The following is a 21,524-nucleotide window of genomic DNA, read 5'->3' as shown; positions in this document are numbered from 1 at the left end:
AGAAATGTAAAAGGGATGCTAAAACACCAGGAAGAAGTTCCTAAAGTTTGTGCCCTCAAGAAAGTTGTCTCCCTCTTTGGGCGCTTAACTGGACCTGAACGTGGAGAGCCGCTAGCATTAGGGAACCATCACTGCTCCACTCTACCGCTGCCTGGATGAAAGTCTAGGTCGCCAAGGATCTGGGCCTTCTTGGCAGCTTCCCCTCTTGTGGTTTCCATGACAGCTTTCTGGTGTATTTTTCCTGCTTCACAAGCGGGGAACATTTTAGTTCCCTTTGTTGCCTTCCTGACATCTAATATTGGGGTTCATTAAGGCTTGGGCTTGGGGGTCTCCTCTCTTCTCTCGCATACTCCCTGTCCCCGCAAGGACTAAGTATCATCTATAACAGCTACTAGAGTAGCTAGAGAGAATAATAATAGTCAAAACTTATAGAGTACTCATTGAGCACAATTATCAGTTTTTAAATGTATGTTTATTTATTTCATCTTCACATAAACCTTTTTTTTTTTAAACCCAATCAAGATTTGCCCATTGCATTCAATTGTTATATCTTTTACCCCACTCTTTTTTTTTTTATTTATTTTTTATTTATTTATGGCTGTGTTGGGTCTTCGTTTCTGGGCAAGGGCTTTCTCTAGTTGCGGCGAGCGGGGGCCACTCTTCATCGCGGTGCGCGGGCCTCTCACTATCGCGGCCTCTCTTGTTGCGGAGCACAGGCTCCAGGCGCGCAGGCTCAGTAGTTGTGGCTCACGGGCCCAGTTGCTCTGCGGCATGTGGGATCTTCCCAGACCAGGGCTCGAACCCGTGTCCCCTGCATTGGCAGGCAGATTCTCAACCACTGCGCCACCAGGGAAGCCCATAAACCTATTTGTTGTTCCATTTTAGATGTAAGGACACAGGCACAGAGTTAGATAACTCATTAAGGCCAACGGCTGCTAAGTAGCAGAGCTAGGATTCCAAGCCAGGCAGTCAGAACCCGAGTCCCTGACTCTAAATCACTACGCTGCTGCTCCCTTACTCGTTCATCCCTGTATCTGTAACCCCGCATTCACATATCCAAATGCCTTTCTGAAATCTCTCCTTGGGTAACTCATAGACCCCTCAAACTTAACACGCTCAAAAGTGAATTTCTGCTCTCTACACCCTAAGCCTGTTCATGCGTCCACATATCCATAAATGGCATTGTCATTTATTTAATTGTTCAAGCCCGAAGCTAAACAATTAGAGCTAATAATAGAAAAGAAGGGGCATGCTGATTTTTGATATTTATAACCTATAATCAAGGAAATAAGTTTTAAAGTATGTTTCTTGAAGGTAAATGAATTACATGAATACTGCTCTTCTCCCTGTGAGTAGCATTTTAATTTATTTTCCTCTAGAATAAATGGCTTGCTTATTTTTAGGTATAGTAAAACTTTCCTATAAGGAAAATCCAGATAAGGATTTTATTCCTTATCTGACTAATATTGCCATCATTACTGCAATTTAAAAAAAGATATCCTTCAAGATATCCTGATATGGCATTGATCAAAAGGATTTATTTAGTACAGTTTTGTGGTTTGTTTTTTTTAAAGTCAGTTCTGTTGTTTGACAGAACCTTTAGAGCATGTCATGGTGTTAGCAACGGACTATAAAAATAAACCTGACCCAGGCAGTTACCATCAGAGAATGTTCCCTGTGAGCGTTTGCTTTGGAGATGTATGCTATTTCCAAGGGCATATCTGTGTCATCTTTGTTTAATATTTCATATTCCTTACCATAAATTTTAACTTTTTTTGGTATGTGTTTTATGTGAAACCCATTGCTATATTTAATATAGTTAACTATGAGGTACTTATTCAGCAAAAGTAATCAGTTACCTTGTAAGCTCTTTTGCTTAGTAACCTGTGATTTTATTTTTGATGTCGTATTTTAAGACTGAGGTAGAAATGGTATAGATTTCCAGCACAAAGGATTGAAGATTATACTTAATTTTGCATTTTCTTTAAAATAGGAAATCTTTAGATTTTGGGCAAGTGCATACATCATCTAATTATACATGAAATTAAATAATTTCACCTATAAACCAGATGGCAGAAGCTTTTACTCCATCTGTGAATAGATTCAGGAATATCTGTGTATTTTTTTTAGATTATAAACGGATATAACAGTCAAAGTAATTTCCTTTCTTATTGAATTAGTTTAATCAGATAAATTTTTATCCAAGACTTTAAATTTCACTTGATTTATAATCCCCTACTTACTTTATAGGAACTGAGCTGGACTTTAGGAACACGGGGAAAAACAAGGCCAGTTATTCTTGTCTAGAACGTATAGAAAATCTGCTGGGACAGAGCTAATTTTTGTACAGTGTGAAAAAGGCTGTAATGGAAATAATCTCATTCTTTGGAGTTTAGGTTCAGGGAAGTTTTACGTTAGTTATGACTTAATGAATAAAGAAGTTTGTACTGTTATTAAATACTGTTTAAATTATTTTTCTTCATGATTATTCATATTCTGATAGATTCGGTAGGTATGAAGAAGATGCCATTGGAAAGAAAAAGGGATGGATGTCAATGAACTGACAAATGAGGTTAACAAAAAGGGAAAAGACTGTAAGAGAATAAACTAAACACCAACACATTACGTCCACATCCATCACCAGCAGAAAGCGTTGCTTTGTCATGCACTTGACTTAGCCAATCTTGCTGGCATGAGTTGGCAGAGTTTAGGCAGAGTTTCCACTGCTGTTTAATGCATCAAAGGAAAAAAATTCTGCCTCACTGTAGTATTTTGTTTGTGTGTCAACTTTTTTAAAGGCAGGTAGCTTGTGAAATGGGTGTTATGCGAGTTTTATAGATATAGAAGTTCTACAGGTTCTGGGGCAATGAAAGTCACACAGCTAATAAGTAATGCTGCTGGAACTCGAGTTTCCAAATTCCAAGTTCTTTCAGCAACATCTGTCTTGTTGAGGTTTTATTTGGTTAAACACATAAAATAGCATTCCTTTTTCTTGCTGGTAATTGTTTTAGCAATGGGCCTCCTGTTTCTGCAAGCTTGTGAGTTATCTTGACATGTCCGTCTTAGACCTCCTTTCTTGAAGTCTTTTGACTTCAAGCTGCTGCTTAGTACTCCTTGAAGGCAAAGACCATCCAGAATCTGGCAGTGGGCTGGGCATACAGTAGAGGTCCTGGGTGAGTGAATGCACTCTTCTGAGGATTGGGTAGACATGACATTTAAAAGACAAAGACAAATCAAACTACAGAACAGTGGTTGATTTCTAGGTATTTTAGGCTTCTGACAAACTCTGTGGATAAAGAAAAAAATCATTTGAGAGATCATAGATACATTCTATCACATTAATGAGAGAGGTTATATTTCATTATAGAGCAGAACAGCTAAACAAGTAGGAAGAATTGTTGATCATATAAAGATATTTCAGAAACCAATAAAAATTGACTGCTTTCTCCAAAGCACCATAGATGGTAACCAATAGGTGGAACACGTACTGGGTCAGGAGCCAGGAAATGACTGTAGGTCTCCACTGTGCCCTGTATTGTGACCTTGGGCTGCCATTCCCAAGAGGGAGAAACCTGGCTCCGATGTTCTATAAATCTAGAAGGCTGCTAGTGTCTACTTTACTTTTCCACTCTTTATTGGACTTTCAGCGTGGATTACCATGTATTGGTCACACATCCTATGTGTTATTAGAAGTATATGTGAATATGTTGTGCAACCCAACCCAAAGGGGTTTCATTTATATTATGCTTTTAGTATAAGAAATCTGTAGTATATTATTCACTTTAAAAAGCACATGAAGATTGTGAGACTATGCATTTTTATATATAGCCCCAATTTAGCTAGCTTTAGTGATAAATCTGCTCTGAAATGAAACTGATTACTGCATAATATTGTGTCCTTTGAAGAACTTAAAGAAGACGTGTATCTTAAATTATTTTAAAATGAAAGCTTCAAAAACCTGAATCTGTTTTTTAATATGTGCATTGTAGTCTTAAATTGTTTGCTTTAATGCAGTATTTTAAAAGTATTAATATAAAAACTTGGAAAAATAAAATCTATGTACTCGTGTAGAAATAGAATTACGAATATAACACTTAAAATACTTAATGTATAAAGTTACTTTAGAAACTAAATCTTATCCCTTAAGGATTTTGGCCACTATTTGTACAGTGCTATGAAAAAGTACTATGAAAAAGCTAGGCAGCTGAAGAACAGGATGTAATCCCTTTTTAGAGTGGTGTTATAGCAGGCATACAGGGAGAGTCACATTTGTCAGGGCAAAGGTTGTTAGAATTCTATTTTAAGTTACAATTTAGAAGTTTAAATATACCAAACTTATGTTTTTAATCACAGAATTATTCACGTAACTCTTTATTTATTTATTTTTTTAATTAAATGGAGAGTAATGTCAGGAGAAACAAGAATGAAAAAGAAAGCATTCTTCCTTGGTTTAACTTTCAGTGAATCCAGGTGTGGGTTTTATGACCTTCAATGCCTGGCAATTGAGTATACAGCATCCATCACATAGGAGCCGAGAAGACCAGGCTCCCTGGATGTAGAATGCCGGGCATCTGTGAGGAGTCACCACAGGAGAGGAAGCATTTTAGAGCCTCTCACTATCATTTTCATCAATTCTAAAGCCCACATTTTCTCACATTTTCTTCACATTTTAACATTTCTAAAAGAGAACTATATCTTCCTAACAATGACTTCTTAGCATTGTGTCATGTTGAGTTGGAAGCTTTGATGAGATTTTAGAATCAGTGAAATACACTATTTCTACACTGCTTCGTTATTACTAACTTCAGTCACATTTTATGGATATTTAGGTAATACAAGAACTTAAAATTTCTGCAGTTGATGTGTCTCCTCAGTGCTCAAGTATACGAAAGTCAAAATTTTAAAGATTTTTATTTCAAAGTTTCCTTAGCCACAAGTTCTCACTGAATGAAAGGCTAAAAAAAAATAAAGTCATATTTTTAAGGATGAAAGGAAGAGAAAGCCCTATGCAAACCTGTAATTTGAAATTGTTTCATGAAACATTTGAAAATAGCACCCAAGTTTGTCTGATGCACAAGTGATTTGGGGACCAATTCTTTGTCAGGAATTGAACGTCGTGTGGGTAAGGTGGTGCAGGCAGGAATTTGAGCATCGATTGAAGTTGGGTGCACAGATTGACTCTACCACTTCTAGCAATGTGACCTTGAAAATTTTTACTTAACTTTTTTGAACCTCATTTCTCTCATAAAATTATAGCACCACTTAACTCTTAGTTGTTTAAAAATAAAATAAACTGGTATGAGAAATGATATCTTTATCATTAGTTATGATTATTTGCTGTACCATATAAATTCCTCTTTGGAAAATTTAATTTAATCCAACAATCACTGATTTGGGGTTTCTACTATGTGCAAGGAAGAGAAGTATGAAAACTACAGTAATTTAAATTTACCTGAAGTGTATACATCTAAGAGGGATATTATCATACCCTTTCAATGATTCTAGCTACATATCTTACATAAGAAGGAGGGAACTGATGTGGATGCCACAATTTATATTCATATAAAAGGGAAAGAGCTACTCATTTACGTTTTTTAAAAAATGTTGCATGGTCTCTGTCATCTGATATTACATCACTATTTTCTGTTTTTACTATTCAAATGATAAACACCCACCGTTATATAAACATTTCTATAGCTTTTGTTTTTTCATAAGGTGCTTTATGGGCATTTGCTGGAATAATTTTCTCTCCATCTCCCACACACTATCCTGTCCTTTTAGCCTAGTTAATTACTATTCACCTTTTAGATTTCAGTTCAAGGTCACCTCCTCCCGATAGCTTTCCAGGATACCCCACATTATACTCCCTGGAGCTCTCCTAATACTGTGTATCACCGTTTGCAATTTTGTATTTGTGTATTTGATTCCTGTCTTTCTCCCACTAGGTTCTATGAGGGTAAGGACAACCTGTAATTTTTCCTTACTATTTTATTCCCAAGACCTGAAACAGTTCCTGGAAAACCTTTGTGCTAAATAAATATTTAACATGATAGTTTCATTCCACAATATCATTTGTATTTGGAAGTAAATTAGACTTTTGAGGCCAAGTAATTTGATGAGATTTTCACATAGAGATCTATGCTGAAACACTTATTGAGCATGTACTTTATGTAAAAATGCTGCATTTGCTACTGAACAAGTTCCAAGGTAACTTAAAAAGGAACTGACAATCCAGGAGCCAAGTTGTGCTGACTAGGATAATAGTTGCTTAAAGAATTTCCTGGACAGTAAAATTCTTCATACGTTTAGCTTAGGTTTCACTTTATTCTCCCGTCCAGTACTTGTTTCTTTCCATATCATCTCACTATAAAGTGAAGATATACTCTGTGTGTGTATGTGTGTGTATTTATGAGAGAGAGGGGGAGGATATATGGACATACATGTTTAAAAAAAAGGATTAAAATCTTTAAAATGTTATTATTTGGGAAAATAAGAGCATCTTTGACTTTCTTGAACAATATGTCTGCAAAATACAGGTAAAACAGAAGAGCCATAATGATAAACTCTAGTGTATGTAGATATCATGGAACTCATCCACCACAAAGTTCACTCTTTTTTAAAAAATAATTAATTGAATAATTTTTGGCTGCGTTGGGCCTTCGTTGCTGTGCGCGGGCTTTCTCTAGTTGCGGCGAACGGGGGCTACTCTTCGTTGAAGTGCATGGGCTTCTCATTGCAGTGGCTTCTCGTTGCGGAGCACGGGCTCTAGGCACGTGGGCTTCAGTAGTTGTGGCATGTGGTCTTCAGTAGTTGCGGCTCGCGGGCTCTAGAGCACAGGCTCAGTAGTTGTGCACGGGCTTAGTTGCTCCGTGGCATGTGGGATCTTCCCGGACCAGGGCTCAAACCCGTGTCCCCTGCATTGGCAGGCAGATTCTTAACCACTGCGCCACCAGGGAAGTCCCAAGTTCACTCTTCTTAATCCAGAACTGAACTACCAAGGTAAATTGATGTATATCATAGTCTTTAACATGAGAATGAGATTTAAGTTTCTTTTTGTTTACTATATTCCATACTCTCTTCTCCTCCACAGTTTAAAAAGTTTTGAAAAACTCTTTTATCTAAGTACTTCAAACATCAGTTTTGTCTGCATTTCTCCTTTTCCTATAGAAAAAGGATAGAAAATTTATTAGCTCATATTTATCAATTTTTATTATTTGATAAATTAAAAAGTCATCTTTCCTCTCCTTCCAGCTCATTATTGATATATAATAAATATATAAATGTGTTTATTTCTCTAGATGCTTTCAAATTGGTCACACACATTTTTTAAATTAAAAATTTCTTCTCAACTTTTTTTAAAACCCTATTTTCAAGTCTTACCTCCAAATGGCTTTTGTCTATTTGCCTAGATCAAATAAACTCACAAAAGGTGATTTGCTGCATTACTTGGAAGTGGCCTGGCCAGTGCATGGGGCTGCCCACCAGGGATGGTGGCATTGATAGCACATCGGACTGCATGAATCTTAGAGTCCTGTATTTTTTCCCACTCTAAAAGCAATTCATATAAAAAGCTTGGATATGCTTGGATAAATGTGTAGCTTCTGTAGGTGTCAACTCTGAAAAGGGAAATAGTAATTTGACTTTTCTGATATCCTTATTTACAGAATCAGTTTTATAATTGTATAATCACATGAATTTTTAGGAATTTTTCAATTGTTTTGTACAACATAATCTGGGCAATAATACATTGTTTTGTGATATGATGAGCAGTGTCCATTTTTATGAAGGATTGCTAATTTACTTATTCTATTTCAACAAGAATTTTTTGTCCTTTTTTATTGAAGTATAGTTGATTTACAATGTAGTGTTAATTTGAGGTGTACAGCAAAGTGATTCAGTTATACATACACACACATATATATATATATTTTTTTTTTTTTCAGATTCCTTTCCCTTACAGGTTATTACAAAATATTGAGTATAGTTCCTTGTGCTAAACAGTAGGTCCTTATTGGTTATCTGTTTTATATATAGTAGTGTATGTGTGTTAGTCCCAAACTCCTAATTTATCCCTCCCGCCCTTTCCCTCTTGGTAAACATAAGTTTCTTTTCTATATCTATGGCTCTATTTCTGTTTTGTATATAAGCTCATCGTGTCATTTTTTTCCTAGATTACACATATAAGTGGTATCATATGATATTTGTCTTTCTGTGTCTGGCTTACTTCACTTAGTATGACAATCCATGAAATAATGGAAAAGGATAGAAAATTTATTAGCTCATATTTATAATGCAAATAGCATTATTTCATTCTTTTTTTATGGCTAATATTCCATTGTATAAATATACCACATCTTCTTTATCCATTCATCTGTTGATGGACATTTAGGTTGCTTCCATGTCTTGGCTATTGTAAATAGTGCTGCCGTGAACATTGGGGTGCAAGTATTTTTTCGAAATAGAGTTTTGTCCAGATATGTGCCCAGGAGTGGGAATGCAGGATCATATGGTAGCCCAATTTTTAGTTTTTTAAGGAACCTTCATACTGTTCTCCATAGTCGCTGTACCAACTTATATTCCCACCAACAGTGTAGGAGGGTTCCCTTCTCTCCACACCCTCTCCAGCATTTATTATTTGTAGACTTTTTGATGATGGCCATTCTGACTGGTGTGAGGTGATATTACATTGTAGTTTTGATTTGCATTTCTCTAATAATTAGTGATGTTGAGCATCTTTTCATGTGCCTCTTGGCCATCTGTGTGTCTTCTTTGGAGAAATCTCTATTTAGATCTTCTGCCCATTTTTTGATTGGGTTGTTTGGGTTTTTTGATATTGAGCTGTATGAGCTGTTTATATATTTTGGAGATTAATCCCTTGTCGGTCATACCATTTGCAAATGTTTTCTCCCATTCTGTATGTTGTCTTTTTGTTTTCTTTATAGTTTCCTTCGCTGTGCAAAACCTTTTAAGTTTAATTAGGTCCCATTTGTTTATTTTTGTTTTTATTTCCATTACTCTAGGAGATGGATCCAAAAAGATACTGCTGTGATTTATGTCAAAGAGTGTTCTGCCTGTGTTTTCCTCTAGGAGTTTTATAGTATCAGGTCTTACATTTAAGTTTCTCATCCATTTTTAGTTTATTTTTGTATATGGTGTTAGAGAATGTTCTAATTTCATTCTTCTCCATGTACCTGTGCAGTTTTCCCAGCACCACTTATTGAAGAGACTGTCTTTTCTCCAGTGTATATTCTTGCCTCCTTTGTCATAGATTAATTGACCGTAGGTGCATGGGTTTATTTCTTTTTATGCTATTCAATAGGTATTTAATTCTACAAACATTTACTCTTTACCCATTATGTGCCATGTACTCTTCTTGGTCCTGGGATATGTCAGTGAACAAAACAGACAAAGATCTCTGCCCTCATCGAGCTCACATTTTAACAGAAAGAGGCAAGACAATGAACCTGATAATAAGAAAATTATTGAACAAATGGAGGAAGGAAAAAGAAGAGCAGATTGGGGGATGAGAACTGCCCGTGGGAGGGGCTAGAGTGCAGGTTTCTGATTGAATAGGTTAGACAGGTATGCCTGATTGAGAGGGTGTCATTTAAATAATAGACTTGGCTCATGCATAGGGGGGAACATTTTGAAGGTGTTTTCATGGCCATAAAGAAGTGAGATAAATGGAGGGAAGACGTTGGCTGACTTGTAATTCTGTCAGAGAGACAAAGGAAGTTTGCCTCTAGGCTTATTATTTTTAACACTTTCATCTTTAAAGTGGAGTATTTTACAACTTTCCTTTGAGGAACAAAAAATTGCCAATCATTTTCTTGTTTCTTCATGGAAGAAACAAACTTGATTCATAGGGTTTTTAAGTCTACAATATATTTTCATCATCTGTGGAACATTGTGCATTCTTATAGCAATTGAAGCAATTAAACATGACTTCTGCAAGTGGCCTATAATTAGACAACAAAATGTAATTCTTCCTTAGGGACCAAAGATAAACTATAATAGGTCAAAGTTTAAAAGAAATGTGGGAAAATGTCTCTCAGCTATAGAATTCCTGAATATCATAGCTCCTTGAGAGGGAATGTCTTACTCAAATTGCCAGCATGTGTTCCAGGAAGAAAAATGATGCTGATCTTTGCAAATATACCCATAACTTGAAAGACTGCATCAGCATAACCCAATCCAAACAGAGCAGTTTTTGGTTAAGTATCATTTCTCACGGTTTATAATTTAGTCATGAACTATGACTTCCATTCAGGAAAACTGATATTATGGTGCTCTCCGAACTGCACTGATATTTATTTTCCCTTTCGAAACTCTGGATGCGCCGTCACCAGGAGCAGCCCTTTCATAGACTTCAGCATATAGTCCAATTTGACCTTCCCCCTAAAAAGTCCCCCTGGCATTAGAGGGCCTGGGGAGAAAGGTCACAGCTGTGTTTGCTTTAAGACGCTATTGGCCATTACAAGAGAAGAGTCTCCCAGTGTAGTTATTTGTGCATATATTGGGATGAACTTAACATATTAAGGTTTTTCACACCCACACCTAATCTTCTGTGATAAAAGAACTGGCAAATATCCTCATGTCCAAATGTGACTTCTGTATTTTCCTTCTTCCTTCATTTTTTTTTCATTCAGACTTCAGTTTTTCCTTTTCCCCCTCCCTCCCTCCCTCCTTTTCTTATCATCTATTCAATAAATATTTATTGAGCATATACTCTGAAACACAGGCCCTGGGGATCAGTGGTGAACCTGAGGCTTACCTAAGCTGTTAAGGAGTGAATTTTTTTATAGTTAGAAATTTACCTTAAAAATTAGATCTAATATTCAAACATCTTTTGAGTTTATTTTTAAAAGAGTTTTTAGGAATTGAATAACATACAGGGGATGATGAAACAAACAGAAATTCTGAAGTTCCCTCATGGTAATTGTAAAACATATGGTAGAATTTACTAATTGATAGGCAGGTTTCAAAACCTATACCAACCATTCTTCCAAAGACATGGTTTTTGTTCCGTGAATGGTGAAATCTCTTAACTATGTTCTGTCAGAATTGTTACTATGCAGCAACAACTGATTTGAGATGAGAGAGAGAGAGAGAGAGGGAGAAACCTGGCCAGTGAGGACATACTGCTCTACCTGGCTTTGACAACTCTCCATAAAATCCCTCCATCCTTCCTCTTTATCTCCCTTCTTCTCAGCTGGACTAGGCTGCTTGCATGCTGACCACCAACAGACGCCAGGCTCAGGCTTTTCTTCCTGAGTTGTGCTGTTCTCATTATTCCCTCTCTGTCAGTCAGTGGAGATGTACCTCCGCGTAACTACCCACCTTGAAAGAATGCTTTTTTGACCACTCCCCCATGCCCAGCTCCCCCCCCACCCACCGCAAGTGATTTCTTCTTTTGTCTGTGCCTCTTGCTTAGCACCTATCATGAACTGCCCCAGGTAGTCATGGTAGTATACTTGTGGGTAGCTGGTGGATATTTTGTTTGTTCATTCAAAAACTATCACTGCCCCCTCTCTCAGGTATTGTGCTATAGGAGACACACGATAAAACAAATGTTAGACATGTGAGGCATGGGTCTGAGAATTTAGCAGTGATGCTGAAAAGTAAAGCATTGTGATGAGTGCTGTTGGGCACAAGGTCATATGGCAACGCACAGCTGAAATGCCTAAGCCAGTCCTGAGGGGCCAGATTGAGACTTGGTCCCAGTTTAGACAAGGTCACTGACAGCAAGTCAGGAGGAGGGAGGGATACCCCTTCTGTTGTAACAGGAGGGAGGAAGGAAGACCTTAGGTAGGTGCTGGTAAATCCGTGGGGAAAAGTCAAGGCAGTTCCTCTCTGAGGTTTTCTGTTTTTCTTTGTGAGCAAGGCGGCAAAGTTACCTGCTGAGGGAGGTGGGAGGAGAGCTTATTTGAAGGATAAAATGGAGTTAAAAAGATATAAAATAGCTCCTGTAGAGAAAGAGAGAGAGAAATGGCAGGAGACACTTCATGGGTACCAGGGACCACCAAGGGCTTGGTTCAAGACACAGACGGTGTGTGATGGCAGCTTTCTCTGAAACTATGTGCTTTTTCTACAGAAGCGGGCTGCAAGCAGTTTCTGAATGTTTCGCACAGAAAATGAATGGGGATTCAAGCTATAGCCCTGCAGTTTATTGGACAAGTCACTGCCCCTCACATGTCCATTCCCTTCTGAACAGCGTGGGTGATAATTCCCACTGCCAGGGTTGTGAGCGTCTCAACATCACGATTAGATTTTATATACATGAAAGCATTTTAAACTATTGAATATAAATCGTACAGGTGATAGTTATGATCTTACATATATTATAACTTTGAATCAGTAACATTTTCCAGGATTTTTCAATGCTGGATAGACCAAAACAAAAAAATAAAAACACCCCCCCCAAACCAAAAAAGACCAATTTCCAAATAAAAGACATGTTCAAATCCAATATAAGCTCTAGATATAGTTATAACAAGAATAAATAGACCTAACAGGGATTTCCTTGGCAGTCCAGTGGTTAGGACTTCACCTTCCAATGCAGGGGTTATGGGTTTGATTCCTGGTCAGGGAGCTAAGATCCCACATGCCTCACAGCCAAAAAACCAAAACATAAAAACAGAAGCAGTACTGTAACAAATTCAATAAAGACTTTAAAAAAATAAAAATAAATAGACTTAACAGTATTGTTGAAGAGGAAAAAATTGAAAATAATCTCTCAAGTGCCACAAATACCAAAACTAGCAAGAGGTTAATTTTCTGGAATCATGAAAATGCCAAGTTTTAGGGCCAACTGAAAACATTTTTTAAAAGTCTGAATAATTCTCATAATTATTACAGTACATTGAGTATTTTATTATCAGGCTTGGTTTCTTTTTAAAGGTTGCATAACATGATTTTTAAAAGGCATTCAGAAAATATTATTCTTTCATGCCATACCTGTTATTTTAAAGAGTCCAACAAAATAGAACTGCTGTTGAGAAAACGTGTGTATAGTAAGCAGCTACTGCCCTGTACTTTTTCTGCCCACGTAGGCTGACTGAATGTCATATATGGTGAAGCCAAAAATAGAAAACACACACAAGCTGCTTCTCATTTCTCTTTCCTATGGAAATATCTTTAATAAGTGCAGTTGATACAGACTCTCTTTTCATTTTAGCTACTGGGCATAATCCTCTGGGAATCCGGCTCTGCTTGTCTTCCAGCATGCCTAACAGTCTGAATGTTTAACATTTTTAAAGGGTAGTTGTTCATCACAGGTTCTGGATTATCTTTTCACATACCATTTTCATGCTTCTACTTATACCCCCTGATTAATCCAAATTACCAACTGACCTCTCTTGAGACAGATCCAAAAAATAAGCAGCACTCCAATCCCAAAGAAGTAGCTGTGTGCCAGAATCACATTTGACAACACAAAACCTTTGCTGCTAGAGATACATATTTACCATTGTAAAGATCAAATTTACTGGGGAATATAATCTGATGTTGAATATGATCCTTTATCAAGCTGGAGGACCGTGTCACATTTTGGCAGGTCTTCTTGCTATAAATCTTCTGATCTGATTTAGGAACCACTGTAGGCACAAATGTCTCTCTCATTACTAGTAATTATTTAGCTGAGATATTTCCTTCAGGCACTTAGTAAAGTAGAATATTGGTCATGTGGGGACACTGATTACTTTCCTGGAGACTTCTAATGAAGGAAATAGAAGGAGAGGGAAAAAAAAGGAAGAGAAGTATACATTGAAAATGGGAAATGTGTATTTTTTCAAAATCAGTAAACAAGTGTTAGAAGACAGGGGAAAGTAGGTGGTTAAAGAGTGAGCATGTGTGTGCGTGCGTTAGAACTTAGGTGAACTCTCGTCCTGAAGAAATAAGGAGGTGAGCAGTGGAGCAATGGAAGAAGAGAGAGGAGAGGGGGACGGTTTTCACCGAGGAATATCCTGGAGATGGGCAGGAATACCTTCTTCCCAAGCCAGGGTGTTCCTGAAATCTCCGATCTGGCCGCTCTGTCTTCTCTCTCCCCTCAGCCACACTGTTGCCCGTGATTTGATGTTCCAGCAGGAAGAAAACCATTTCTCCATCACAGTGCACTGCTGAGCACCATGATGCAAGCCTCCTCGTCTTTGCTTTGTTATCTTGCACCTCGAGTGCGAACGCAGAGAGCAGGGGGTTGGGCGCTGGCAGCAGGAGCGCTGGCTTCCTCGCCTCCCAGGCTGCCGTCAGCGGCCTACTGTGCCTGCCGTGCTTGGGGCTGCCTATCCCATCACTGTGTCCGTTTTCCTACGTGCAGACAAGGAAAAGTTGGAAGAGGATTAGAAACTTTTAAAATAAGTTTTTCTTGGCTATTATCTTCAGTTAATTTGGCACAGTCTGTAATTTCTATGTAATTCATGCTTAAAATAGCCTGTATTTCATGTTTAATCAAGTTTTGTTTCACCCAGAATATTTTTTAACCATTATCAGAGGATTTTTCAAGAAAAGTGTAGGTTTCTTCATTTTGTGATGGTAATTACTGATGTAAGTTCAGGTCAATGTTATTATAGTTACATAAAATGAAGGTAGCATAATTTTCTTGAGTATTTTATTACCTACTGAGGAAATTATATAGTTTTGTTTTAATTTTTAGTTGTACAGTGCCACCTAGTGGATCTGTGCTATAAGAACACCTTCATATTTTCTTCAGCTTTCCAGATTTGGTATAATCAGCTTGTAATATTTAGCTGCCTTCTGTTATTCATCACTTTGCTAAGACAAAGACTATATAGCAAGACTTGGGTATTCAGACATTTCTTAGTTATAGAGATGCCAAAACAAAAATACAGAGGCTATAAACTTTACCAGAATTCTTCATGTTGGATCTTTCTAGGTTGTGCTTCATTTCTGTTTTTGTTTTGGATTACAATCTGTGAATGGTTTAGCGGTACTTTTTATTAATGATGATTTCCCAAGTATGCTTTCTACTCCTGCCTTGCTCTTTTAATCGCATGTTTGCCTGCTTGTTTGTTTAATGTCTTTCTATCCCCACCAAGGCACACAGCATACCCAGCACCGAATGCACAGATGTTAAAGAGAATGGCAGTAATACTTAGAAAACTGGTAATATGTAAATACAGGAAAACTTTTAAAATTGTATTAGTAGTGCCGAGGAGATGTTGATTGATACATTTTGTTATCTACTCCTTTTACGTGGAATAATAACCAAAAGTTTTACCACTGTACCTAATTTCTCAATGAATTATATTCTTTCTTGTTCTCCAGAATCGACCACGGTGTTACATATGCACAAAAAAGAGATACATTTTATTCAATTAAAGCATCTTAATTAAATTAGTACCAATAAAGTATTTGGCAAAACCCTGGTAGTCCAAAAATACAAGCCAAAGATTCAAATATTATTCTCCTCCCTCTTCTTTCCCCAGCATCCCCATCACTTACATGTTATATAAACTCATGCCACACAGGACCAGAGCCAAGAATAGCCAGATGAAGGTTTTACAGCAAGGCTCTCCATCCTTTTACTTTTTCCATTTAAGAGAAGAACAGAAAAGAAAGAGCAGGCAGGAATATACCAGAGGCCAAAAGATTAAAACACACTTATAAACAAAATTGCAAAGTCTGAAAATAGCTCTGAGGTAAGTATAATATAATGCCCTTGGTAAGAAGAGAAAAAAACTTAGGCAACTTTTTGGAAAGTAATGTGATTTTTTTTTTTTTTTAAAGCTGTATACACTGAAGTTGAACTCAGAAGAAAAGTGAGATTAGCTATTTATGAGCTCATGCACGCTACTGTAGAGCAGATAAGCAGACATCTGGAGAGAGCAAAGAAAAATCTCTGATGGTCTTCAACATAGCCTAAGAGAGATGAAACAAGACAGTGTAATTTGGAAACCCTTGTCCTGTTGCCCAAAAAGAAAATGCAAACAGTTAAAAAGCTTTTAACATTCTTTACTGTCACCTCAATTGTCTGAGGACCTTCCTTACCTATCCATCATCCAGTTTCCAGAAGAGTGAAAATAGAAAAAATGCAAGCGTATTTTACAGCCTCGATACAGTCATTACTCGACTCCAGTTTGTTACTAGACATTCATTTTCAGTTCTGCAAGTTTGAATCTGCCAGGACTGGAATGCTTAGGTGGTAGCTGCCGACAATTTCACAGTAATTTTAGGCTGGGCCTGTCTTTCAGTAAATCGTATCAGTAAAAATAAGGTTAATTTTCCTTCCATTACCTCTGCTTTGTCTAGCAAATAATTGCATCAGATTTTGTTTCTAAAGTGTCTCAGGGAATTAATTATAGCCTTTGAACTCTGAAAATAAAAGGATGAGAGAAGTAAACTTGGCTGGAGTTTATGCACATTGCAGGCTTTAACCCTAGTTTAACTCTCTTGAAATCACCTCCTCAGCTCCGAGGTTGAAGCTGTAGAACAGAGCAGCAACCAAAGTCATGACTGATGACTGGATTTTTGACCCAGAAAAAACTACCTTATCGTTATATTTTTTTGTTGTCTTTCACTTCTTATTCTGATTCTCCATTCACTGTCCTAAGAATCTCTTGTTGGTACCTATATCTTTCTGTTTGCTTCCCTTTTGTCCCCTCAGATTATTTCTTATTATTACTAGTTGAAGAAGATACACATCACTTTATGCTTTTCAAACAAAAAATTTATATAAAAAAAAGTATTGTGTATGTCAATATTTGAATATATACGTGTATTTATTTTATTATTTATTTATTTATTTATGGCTGTGTTGGGTCTTCGTTTCTGTGCGAGGGCTTTCTCTAGTTGCGGCGAGCGGGGGCCACTCTTCATCGCGGTGCACGGACCTCTTCACTGTCGCGGCCTCTCTTGTTGCGGAGCACAGGCTCCAGACGCGCAGGCTCAGTAATTGTGGCTCACAGGCCTAGTCGCTCCGCAGCATGTGGGATCCTCTCAGACCAGGGCTCGAACCCGTGTCCCCTGCATTGGCAGGCAGATTCTCAACCACTGCGCCACCAGGGAAGCCCATATGTGTATTTAAATCAAACTCCTAGAATGGTTTTAAAATCTACTGTACCTGTCAACTTTTGTAACCATCAGATACTATCAAAAGCTCCAGCAAGGTAGATTCCCTGTCTTCTAGATCATTTTTTACAGTAACATTTTACAGTCACAAGGTAGCTAATTTGAAAGTTTATATAAATAAATGCCTTTAGAAACTCAAGCCTATCTCACACTTATCAGACTATAACTGTCCTATTAAATATACACTCTCTCCTGAGCTGAGTGGTTTGGAGGAAAGACTGCTCAGCACAGATGTGATAACAACAGTTAGTTATGCCAGGCTTAGTAGTCTGTCCTGCACGTGGCTTCCTCATTTAATCCTGTCACAACCGTGTGCATGGGACACCAGAGCTACGCCCGTGTGTACAGATCAGAAGAGACCAGAAATAAGAAAGTCCAATCCATCTTCTGGCTTCCTTGAGGCAAGAGATGAGGGAGAGGGCAGTGCAGAGGGAGTGATTCTGAATGTATTTTTTTTTTTATCCTTTTCCTGATTCTTTTATGTATTCTATTATCTGTGTTTTCCTACTCTGAGATCTCACAACTCATTTCTGAAACCTCAGCAGTGGATTAGTTTTCACATTGAACGTCTGGGCAGGGACAGACAGTAGATCTCTCTCTCTTTTTTCTTTTTTTTCCCCCGCAAGAAAATGGCAGAAAATGGCCTTATGACCCCACTTCATCGCCACCCTCCTCCTGCTCCTCAAGTCTCCATGAAACAGCAGTCTGCTTTATTTACGTCTTTGTCTTTAAAGAAAAACTTGGTTGATGTGCCAAACCCTGTAATTGTCAAGCTTTTCTAGAAATGTTATCTTTAAGGAGATTTATACAAGCAAAAAGAATCTATGTGGTTTTATTCTGAAAGCTGGAAGTGTTGAGAAACAAGGCAGACTTCTAGTGCTGAGTTTTTTCACTTTCAAGCTGTAAAAGATGTGTAATGGTTTCTATGCATGTTTGTGAGGAAGAAGCAATTGAAATATTTATTTTTTTGTTCTGGCAAAGCATGACCAGCCACATTGAAAGTACTTCGTGAGACGTTTTGTCATGGGATTAAAGACACAGAAAAGGCAGAATCAGCCTCCTTGCCTAAATAAGTGAACATTATTGCATATTTCTTCAGAGAGTTGCATTTTTGAAGAAACATTTTATATACTGTGATGGAATTAGCTAAGTGGCATACCACTATGCAAACTAGAGCTTTTATTTGTTTGTTTGTTTATTTATTTATAAATATTTTGGGTGCTCTGTGCGACATGTGGCATCTTAGTTCCCTGACCAGAGTTCAAACCCACGCCCCCTGCAGTGGAAGCACAGAGTTTTAACTGCTGGACCACCAAGGAAGTCCTGCTCTGTTTTTTTTTTTTTTTTTCTTTCAAACCAGAGCTTTTAAAATCAGACCCAGTTCCGCCTTCTTTATTTATAGTTAATGAACAAACTTAGCGAAATATGTGATACACGGTGCCCAGGACGTTTCCAACATAAGCTTTATTAAGTATTACTACCATCATGGTATTTTTTCTCTGTCTTCGCACACATGGGTAAATACACATATACATAAATGTACACATATGCTTATTAATTACATGTACATTTAGATTAATTTTCATTTGGGTAGTGCCTTGAATTCCACAAGATACCAAGAGGCGTCCTTACTCCCCTGGTGAACACTAGGAGTTGAGTTCCTTAATGAGTCCAGAGTTTTCAAATTACAATTAATACGTAAGACTTCTGAAATAACCTTGGTTATTTAGAATAACCTAGAAATCCTATACCCACATGTCTCTTACTTGTGCTTGCTTCCTGTAGACGCCCCTCTACTTGGTAAATCATGGGGAGACTGGACCAGTCAGATGCAACAGGTGCAAAGCCTACATGTGCCCGTTCATGCAGTTCATTGAAGGAGGAAGGAGGTACCAGTGTGGATTTTGCAACTGCGTGAATGACGGTAAGTGGCGCCAGCACGTGCCCTCAGGGAAAGTTCTGTAGTAAACGGAACATATTATACTTCTTAGCTTAGTAAAAAAATATATGTCTGTTAAGGCTCTTAGTTAGACCTGAGCTTTTCCTAAACACCCTCAAGAATAACTCAAAAGGAATGATGAGACAGGGAACAATCTCTGAGGTTTATCTTCTGTAAACATAAGAGGTAAAATTTCGTTTTGCCTCCAACTGAGGCTTTGTGGAAAGGAATTGAGAAATTAAATGACTTCCCTATTTTTTTTTTTAAATTAATTAATTTATTTATTTATGGCTGTGTTGGGTCTTCGTTTCTGGGCGAGGACTTTCTCTAGTTGCGGCGAGCGGGGGCCACTCTTCATCGCGGTGCGCGGGCCTCTCACTATCGCGGCCTCTCTTATTGCGGAGCACAGGCTCCAGACGCGCAGGCTCAGTAGTTGTGGCTCATGGGCCCAGTTGCTCCGCGGCATGTGGGATCCTCCCAGACCAGGGCTCGAACCCGTGTCCCCTGCATTGGCAGGCGGATTCTCAACCACTGTGCCACCAGGGATGACTTCCCTATTTTTGAGTTTTATAAGAAACATAGCAACTTCCCTGTGGGACTCACGCATTTATATGAGAGTAGGAGGGGCTTTGATGTCCTAAACTGAGGGTGTTCTGGTTGGCTTCCCTTCAGGGAAATTGCACAGAAGAACTGTCTTTTATCTGCGTTTACAGATGATAAACTTGAGAGATTGTTCCCTCTTTCACCATTCCTCCGAATTATTCTTGAATGTGAGTTCATCAGTATTTAGGAAAAGCTCAGGTATAGCTCAGGGCTTTAACACGTATATAGATTTTTTTCCTCCAATATGAATGTCAGATTGTTTAAAAAAGAAAAAAAAAACAAACATTATTATGAAGGGCTTTCCCAGATTCACTGTATTTTCAATTTCATCCTGGTATGAATTCACAGATGTTGAAAAAAACTGCAAGCTTGCCAAAAGTGTTTACATTCGTTATATTTATAACACGTCTCTCTTTTTAATTCTTTGGTGTCAAATGAAGCACATTCTCAGGCTGAGAACATGCCCATATTCATTTACATTTATACAGTTTTTCTAGAACCACGCAATGATTATGAGAGCGTGAGTCTTTTATGTGTTTTCCTCTGTTCCTTATCTTCGTAGACATCCTTCCCTCCAGGACACTAGGTCTGAGGAATGTACAGCACTCTGCCCAGGAGCCTGTGGCTGCTGGCTGCTCCTTGATGACAAGGGAGCTCAGGCAGTTTTCTGCCTGTGTCACGGCGTTCTCGGCCCCCTGGCTCCTGTGTGTGCTCTGGTGGGAGAGCAATGCTGGTCTCCTTGTTTACCCGCCCCCTTATCACAGCCCATGGCTTTGCCCAGCTCCCAGGGCCAGAGACTGACATGGTGAGGCTTACTCACAAAGACCTTTAAAAATGCCTTGCTGTGGAGTGGATTCATTAGTTTCCAGCCTCACCTCGAAGACCGGGCCGTGGTCCTCTTGGGAGGTCTCTTTCCTTGCTCCACCTGTGGCACCTACTCAGTACGAATTGGATACACTAGTGAGACCAGATCTTGTTCGTCCTCCACCCTTACTTTTCTTTCTAAGGAAGATCTTATTCCATCTCTCATCCTGGATGAAATCTGCAACCAAATCCTTGGCTGTCACACAATCCTGGGACCTGGATTTCAGGAACCCTGTGACCGTGCACTTCCCGGGGCTTTAGTTTTGGAGGAAAAAAGTCACGAGACGGCAGAGGCCTCTCCTGAAGCATTTTGATAAACGCCTCCACCAAGGTCACCAGATTTCCATTGTCTCCACTCAAGCCTTCAACCTTCTTAGCAAGGTGATCAGAAATCTATCCAGCATCTGTGCACTTAGAGCATCTAGGATCTTCAATTTGGTGTGACCCTCTGGCTTTACGCCCAATGTGTCAGCTCAGAGCCTTAAAAGGCCCCGCCACTTCCTAGTAGAGGAAAACCACACAGAGTTCCTGTATTTCTACACAGTAAATTCCCCTCCCTTGATATCCATGCCTAGGAAGCTGCCATGTTCATTTTCTATTCATATTAGACTCCACTATTAGTTCCTGCAAGGAAGCCAGACTCCCTTAGATTGACATAGGTGCCTGCATTCTTCATTTAGGTTTAAAGAAGACAGAGGTTTGTTGGAGTTAGAAAGAACCCACCGGGCTTGGTCACATGGCTCCACTCTGTTTCCCTTCAAAGTGTCCAGAGATTACACGGTGGGAAGCACGTGAGGCCAAAAGACACGCCGGAAGACGAGTGTCACGTGGCCGTGCATGATTTACAGGGGGACTTGAATTCTGGTTTATAAAACATGGCAGATAATATTAAATGCTAAAATTAAATTGATTTGATTTGATTCCCCCTAAAATTAATTGATTTTAAGGGGAAATTTTTTCACATCTTACATGCAGATGTGTGAAAATAAATTACAGGAACTGTAGAAAGTACCACCCGTGCATCCTAGACCAG

General features: G+C 38.5%; 1 protein-coding gene across 2 annotated transcripts in view; it reads left to right on the top strand.

Moving 5' to 3' along the window:
- The window catches only part of SEC24D (SEC24 homolog D, COPII coat complex component), a 121,659-nt gene that overhangs the window by 57,495 nt on the left and 42,640 nt on the right, over positions 1–21,524 (top strand). For both annotated transcript variants that reach the window (XM_082462768.1, XM_082462769.1), the window contains exon 9: positions 18,871–19,009. In XM_082462768.1, coding sequence (XP_082318894.1) covers positions 18,871–19,009 — 139 coding nt within the window. The remainder of the gene's footprint in view (positions 1–18,870; positions 19,010–21,524) is intronic.

Source organism: Balaenoptera physalus (genome assembly GCF_965194825.1).
Source record: "Balaenoptera physalus genome assembly, chromosome: 5".
Lineage (NCBI taxonomy): Eukaryota > Metazoa > Chordata > Mammalia > Artiodactyla > Balaenopteridae > Balaenoptera > Balaenoptera physalus.
This window is presented reverse-complemented; position numbering and strand designations above follow the sequence as displayed.